Source organism: Pituophis catenifer, unplaced genomic scaffold (assembly GCF_029215685.1).
Source record: "Pituophis catenifer annectens isolate HBS135680 unplaced genomic scaffold, rPitCat1.0.hap2 SCAF_2, whole genome shotgun sequence".
In the NCBI taxonomy this organism is placed as follows: Eukaryota; Metazoa; Chordata; class Lepidosauria; order Squamata; family Colubridae; genus Pituophis; species Pituophis catenifer.
In genome coordinates this window covers 290,118,620-290,125,943 of record NW_027256882.1, presented here as the reverse complement: position 1 = coordinate 290,125,943, position 7,324 = coordinate 290,118,620, and the positions used below count along the sequence as shown (strand labels likewise).

The 7,324-nt window shown below is 42.0% G+C and overlaps 1 protein-coding gene across 1 annotated transcript in view; it reads left to right on the top strand.

Annotated features, from left to right (window-relative positions):
• Positions 1-7,324, top strand: part of PIK3C3 (phosphatidylinositol 3-kinase catalytic subunit type 3) — a 125,848-nt gene that overhangs the window by 51,099 nt on the left and 67,425 nt on the right. The window contains exons 17-19 of the mRNA XM_070936007.1: positions 303-431; positions 2,347-2,416; positions 4,364-4,428. Of these exons, the coding sequence (XP_070792108.1) occupies positions 303-431; positions 2,347-2,416; positions 4,364-4,428 (264 nt within the window). The remainder of the gene's footprint in view (positions 1-302; positions 432-2,346; positions 2,417-4,363; positions 4,429-7,324) is intronic.

Here is a 7,324-nt window from a genome sequence, read left to right as displayed (position 1 = left end):
TCAGGCCTTTTGGGCCCACCAGAAATCGGGAAACGGGCCGTTTCTGACCTCTGGGGGGTTGGGGAAGGCTGTTTTCGCCCTCCCCAGGCTCCTAGAAAACCTCTGGAGCCTGGGGAGGGCAAAAAACAGGCCTACCGGGCCCACCACGCCATCGCGGGCCAAAAACAGTGGGAGCGCGCGGGGGGGGGGGTGTCGTACGTGCATGCACAGGGGGCGGGGCACATTGAAGTATGGGTGATAGCCATCCCTGTCTTAGACCATTGAAAAGTTTGATGCCTCTTTTTCTTTTCTTCGTTGATCAGAGTGCCATGATGCCAGCTCAGCTGTTCTTCAAGACCGAAGATGGGGATAGCTACCCTGTCATCTTCAAACACGGGGATGACTTACGTCAAGATCAGCTCATTCTCCAGATCATTTCGCTGATGGACAAGGTGACGTTTGGTGGTGTCGTTATTGTGCCCTGACCATGTTTGCAAACCTAGTTTGTTCCAAGAGGAGATGGAAGGTTGGGGGTGGGCAGGAAATCTGTTAAATATTGAACAGAGATGGGAAGGGACTCCATCCCACCCAGAACAAGCATTAAAATTGTGGGAGTCCTTGATGCTGTCTGAGTGGAGGGTTGGACTAGAAGACCTTCAGGGTTCTTTCCAACTCTGTTATTCTGTTATATCTGCTACTACAGAAGTGATCAAAATGAACAATGGACAATGAAAGTTACAAACCTAGCGGAAATGGCAAAAATCTCGGCGTACTTGAAGGATCATTCAAATGAAAGATATTTAAGAGACTGGAGAAGATGGATAGATTATATTCAAAATAAATACCGGAATAAGAAATTGCAGATAGGTTATGAATGATTATATAGATATTTGGTGTGTCTTTAAGTAATAAAGCTAGACAGGTAATTAGGGAATTGAAGGAACAAGAGATGTGGAATGTCATAATTATTTAGACTAGGATTGATTATGATTGTTGAAGGTTATACCCTGTAATTTGTTCTGGGAAGAGGAGGGGGGGAGGGGGGAGGTTGAGGTAGGGAATGGGGGGGGGGGAAATATGTAAACTTTTTGTAAAACTTTTCAATAAAAAAAAAAAGTGATCAAAATTGTTGAAACCTTTTGGGGAAAGTGTATTTTTGAGGTTCGATGGCTAATAACACCACTTTTTTACTTTTTTTTTTTGGAGTTTCAAGACAATCCTCTTCCACTGCTGGAATGGCCTGGGAATAGCCCAGACCTTAACCCCACTGAAAATCTCTGGAGCTGACTAAAGACTGACTATTGTTAGTCAGAAGCGATCCAGCAATAAAACCCAGTTAATAGAAGCCATCATTCAATCTTGGTTTCCCATTGTAAACTGCAGAACTAAAAAAACTTGGTTCACTCCATGGGAAGACGTTGTAAGGCTATAATTCATGCTAAAGGTTACCCAACTAAGTATTAACTGACGTGGGGATAATTTTTTTGTATATCTTGTTTTTTCTATGGTGATAATTTTTGCATATCTCGTTTTTTCTACTTTTCTTCTTTATACTGTAACTGCTATTTTAATAGCAAATCCTTTATAAAAGTTATTGCATCACATTCTTGATTAAATTATCTTTCCATTGATATATAATTTTATGGGACTACTCCAAAAAAAAGTGGTGTTATTAGTTAGTTTTAGAAAATATACTTTTCCCAAAAGGTTTCCACAATTTTGGCGACTACTGTATATAGGGCACACCAGAACAACTAGATGATATATGGGTCAATTTAATTACACATAATAATAGTAATATTATTTATACATTTTAATAACCTTTCAACTTCTAACTTCTACCTCTGTTATTTAACCATTGATAGAACAAACCCCAGTTAAAACAATATTCTGTATCTTCATTGTCTTTTATCTTTAGTGTTAACCTATCCATTTCTGCACATTCTAGTATATTTTTTTAAAACTATAGTTTCATCTGTAGGAATTTCCTCATTCTTCCTGTGCTGTGCAAATACAATTCTCACTGCTGTCACTTATCTTCTTATGACTATAACTTTGTTGCTTGAATCTTTACGATTTATACTGCTTTATTTAGTTTCTTAGTACGATTTATGTCGATTGCTTATTTAGTATCCTATTGACTATCGCTTAAGTGCTGTATCTTACGATTTAGGATGAAAAAAAAAATCTAATTCTAATGTATTTTTACAATGACTACGATCGTGATTGATCGCATTACAGCTTTTATGTACACTGAGAGTTTATGCACCGGAGACAAATTCCTTGAGTGTCCAATCATACTTGGCCAATAAAGAGTTCTATTGTTGCTTGTAAATGTCTCATCACGATCACCATTTTTATCCTCAGCTCTTACGCAAGGAGAACCTGGATTTGAAGTTGACACCCTACAAAGTGTTGGCTACAAGTACAAAACATGGTAAGAGGGCTTCTTCTTCCACCTACATCTTCTCCCTGTCTCCCTTACTTGGAGGAGTAAAAAACTATAGGTCCGTGATGGCGAACCTATGGCACGCGTGCCACAGGTGGCACGTGGAGCCATATCTGTAGGGATGCGAGCATTGCCCTAGCTGAGCTCCAGTGCGCATGCGCGCGCCAGCCAACATATTTTCAGGCCTTCCGGGCCCACCAGAAGTCGGGAAACAGGCCGTTTCTGGCCTCTGGAGGGCCTCCAGGTGGAGGGGAGGCCATTTTCACCCTCCCCAGGCTCCTAGAAAGGCTCTGGAGCCTGGGGAGGGTGAAAAATGGGTCTACTGGTCCCACCAGAAGTCAGGAAACAGGCCGTTTCTGGCCTCTGGAGGGCCTCCGAGTGGGGGGGAGGCCGTTTTCATCCTCCCCAGACTCCTAGAAAGGCTCTGGAGCCTGGAGAGGGCAAAAAAAATGGGCCTACTGGGCCCACCGTGCCATCACGTGCCAAAAGCAGTGTCATGCAGGGGGGTCGCGCGTGCATGTATGGGTGGGGCGGAGCATATTGAATTATGGGTGTGGGCACGCACACACGCGACCCCTCGCGCTCCCCTTGCTATAGGTAGTCCTTGACTTAGGACCACAAAGGAGCCTTTCCATCACGGTCATAAGTTGTAACACAGACGCTTTGCAGCAGTCATAAAGTAAACACTCCAGTTCTTAAGTAAACACCCCGGTTGTTAAGCAGACACCGAGGTCGTAAAGCAAACCCTGCAGTCATTAAGCGAAGCAATGGTTCAATCAGTGTAGACGTGGTTTTGTCAAAAAGAATGGCTGGTTTTTAGCAGAACCGTTGTAAAACGAGGTCGCGTGACCACAGGATACCACAAATATCCATGAACGCAGGCATGTTGCCAAACCACCAAAGTTCGGGTCTTGTGAATGCTGAAGGGGAAGGGTGAACGTCGTAACTTTGAATCTGAGTCGTAAGTAGAGGACTTCTATCGTTTGAAAGTTCTCGTTCTCACAGAGGCCATTCCTCTTGGAACATGGAAAACGATACGATCCTCTTTCAAACACCTACGTACCTTCTTCTTTATCTGCTCTTTGCTTTCTCCAGATAGGTAGTCCTTGACTTACAATCGTTCTTTTAGTGACTGTTCGGAGTTACAATGGCACTGAAAAAAGTGACTTATGACCGCTTTTCACACTTACGACCGTTGCAGCAGTCCCATGGTCACCTGATCAGAATTCAGCTGCCGGGCAACTGACTCATAGTTATGACAGTTTCAGTTTCTTGGGTTTGGGTGATCCCCTTTTGCGATTCTGACGTTCCCAGTTGGGGAAGCCAAATTCACTTAACAACCACATGATTCACTTAACAACCACACAATTCATTTAACAACTACCCCATTCACTTAACAATCACACAATTCACTTAACAATCACACAATTCATTTAACAACCGCATGATTTACTTAACAACCACACAATTCACTTAACAAATGCATGAGTCATTTAACAAGCACACAATTCACTTAACAACCACATGATCCACTTAACAACCATATGATTTACTTAACAACCACACAATTCACTTAACAAATGCATGTTTCACTTAACAACCACACAATTCACTAAACAATCACACCATTCACTTAACAACCACATGATTCACTTAATATTCTCAGTGTGCCCAGAGAGAGGAATACCTACCTCTACCTAGGATCGAACTCACAGCCTCCTGATTGTGAGGCGAGAGCTCCACCTCTAGGCCACCGCACCACTCACCTTCTGTCACTAAATGAATGGTTGTCAATGGAGTATTGTCCTCTTCTCACCTTGCTAAAGAATATGTTTCTATTACTCTCCCCTGAATATGAGCCTGAAATGCAGTAAGGGGCAAAACTTGAGGTTCTTCTGAGCTGTGAGAATCCTGTTTTTCTTTCTGCTTCTCCAGGTTTCATGCAGTTCATCCAGTCGGTACCGGTGGCGGAAGTCCTCGCTACTGAAGAAAGCATCCAGGTGGGTCTTCTGACTTAACCAGGGTTGGAGATGATGGAGGTTGAACCCTGGTGGCGCAGTGGTTAGAATACAGTATTGCAGGCTAATTCTGCCGACTGCCAGCAGTTCGATCCTTTTTCCCAGCTAATTTTCAATACTGTAATCCTATACTCCATTTCTAGACGTGTACTTTTTTTGTCCACTAGGTGGCAGCAATACACCAACCTTGGTCACTCTCAGAAAGCTAAGCAGGGTCAGGCTGGGTTGTTATTTGGATGGGGGCCACCAGGCGATATCTATGATGTGGGGTAGATTGGGAAACTGAGAAATACCCGAAAAGAAGTTTTTGGCCAAGCTATTCCTTATAATGGTATGGATGGGTTTACAATATCGCCAGAGGTCAACCTGCCCTTAGAAGAAATTTCATTTTTTCCACTTTTTAAATCTTTTCTGAATTCACTTCTCCAGAAAATTCATGGTTCGGGTTAACTCCATCCTTAGTCAAAGCAGTGATTTCCGTAGGGATGGGTGTGATGGGATTTGTAGTGCTGCACACTCCAGAGATCATCAAAGTGGGTGGGAAAGGGGCAGTGGTGAAATGTAAAATTTGTTACTACCAGTTCTGTGGGTGTGGTTTGGGGGGGTAATATGACTGAGTGGGCGTGGCCAACTTTTTTTTTTTTAACTTTTAAAACCATTTTTTCTACAACCTCTTCGGCTGAGGTTGTAAAAAAAATGCTTTTAAAGCCTCTGACGATCCCAGCTGACTTACCTGATCGGCAGAGGTTTTCTTTTTTTCTTTTAAAAGCCTCTGACGATCCCAGCTGAGTTTCCTGATTGGCAGAGGCTTTTTTTCTTTTAAAACATTTTTTCTACAATCTCTTCAGCCAAAGAGGTTGTAGAAAAAATGCTTTTAAAAGCCTCTGATGATCCCCTTTGATGATCCCGCACGATCATCAGAGGCTTTTTTTTTTTTTTTTACTTTTAAAAGCATTTTTTCAGCCAAAGAGGTTGTAGAAAAAATGCTTTTAAAAATAATAAAAAAAAGCCTCTGATAATCGCGCAGCTCAGCTGGGCAATGGGGGGGGGCAGGGATTTTTGCTACCGGTTCTCTGAACCACCCGCCTCCATCGTACCGGATCAGGCGATCCGGTCCGAACCGGGATCATTTCACCCCTGGAAAGGGGTGATCTAATAGGACACTGATACTGAAGTTTTTAAGTTTTGTTCCCCAAAAATTGTCTTTCTATGCTCAGATAACCCATATTAGTTGTATTCATGAAACATAATGTGTCAGTTCTAAGAGCAAAATTATGAGAGCTACTTTTTAAAACCAAATGGTTGTTAAGTTATAATGCAGAAGCTTCTTATTGATTTGCTAGTATATCACTTTTGTTATTTTTACAAATAACACAAGGCAGTGAATATATTCAAGACACTCTCCTTCTCCTATTTTCTCCACAACAACAACCCTGTGAGGTAGGTTGGGCTGAGAGAGAGTGACTGGCCCAAAGTCATCCAGCCAGATTTCATACTTAAGGCAGGGTTAGAACTCCCAAGTCTCCTGGAGACTAATCCAAGATCACCCAGCTGGCTTTCATGCCTAAAATGGGACTAGAACTCCCAGTCTCCTGGTGATTGGCTCAAAGTCATCCAGTTGGCTTTCATGTGTAAGATAGAACTAGAACTCACAGTCTTCTGGTGATTAGCTCAAAGTCACCCAGCTGGCTTTCATGTCTAAGGCAGAACTAGAACTCTCAGTCTTGTGGTGATTGGCTCAAAGTCACCCAGCTGGCTTTCATGTCTAAGGCAGAACTAGAACTCTCAGTCTTGTGGTGATTGGCTCAAAGTCACCCAGCTGGCTTTCATGCCTAAGGCAGAACTAGAACTCTCAGTCTTGTGGTGATTGGCTCAAAGTCACCCAGTTGGCTTTCATGTCTAAGGTAGAACTAGAACTCACAGTCTTGTGGTGATTGGCTCAAAGTCACCCAGCTGGCTTTCATGCCTAAGGCAGGACTAGAACTAACATCCTCTTGGTGATTGGCCCAAATTCACCCAACCAGATTTCATGCCTAAAGCAGGACTAGAACTCACAGTCTCCTGCTTTCTAACCTGGCACCTTAACCAATAGATCAAACTGGCTCCAGACTTGTCTATTTTATCTTTACTTTACTGTATTTTGGGCTGACTCAAAGCTGGATTTGCAACTGTGAGCCTCTTTCCCCGTCTCGTCATTTAAGAAAAAAATGCCATTAATATATGTTTTGCCATTCACTTCTTGTATCTTAATTCAGCATTGCTTTGAATTGCTAATGCTATTTAAATTTTGCAATCCAGGCTCAGAAGGGAATATATCCGCATTTGGAAGCATTTAACCTTCCCTGTAATTATGCAGTTTCTGCACCTGAAATTTGATGGGCTCCTTTAAAAAGTCCCAGTGTGTCTCTTAAAAACTCTGATTTTAAATCTTTCCATTGCATTATGTTGGTTGCAAGCTAAACACTACACTATAATACTTCTTTAAAAAAAAAAAAAGTTTTATTTTCTTTTAATACAAACATTTCATCATTCATTAAACAGTGTTTGGTCTGGGTACAATTTTCCCCAACCCCTTTTCCCTCCCACCCGCCCCCAACCAACCCCCCCTCCCCCCCCAACTTCCCAGAGCAAAATACAAGGTATTTCAAATAACAATTAAACTAACAAACCCCCCCTTAACCCTTAACTCCACCATAAATAACATAACTTTAAGATTTAACATTCACTCATAAGCTATTTGATATTTTCTAGTCTGATACTTATTTTGAATATAATCAATCCATCTACTCCATTCCAACATATATCTTTCTTGAGTATAATCCTTCAAATATGCTGAAATTTTTGCCATTTCAGCTAAATTAGCAACTTTCAATATCCA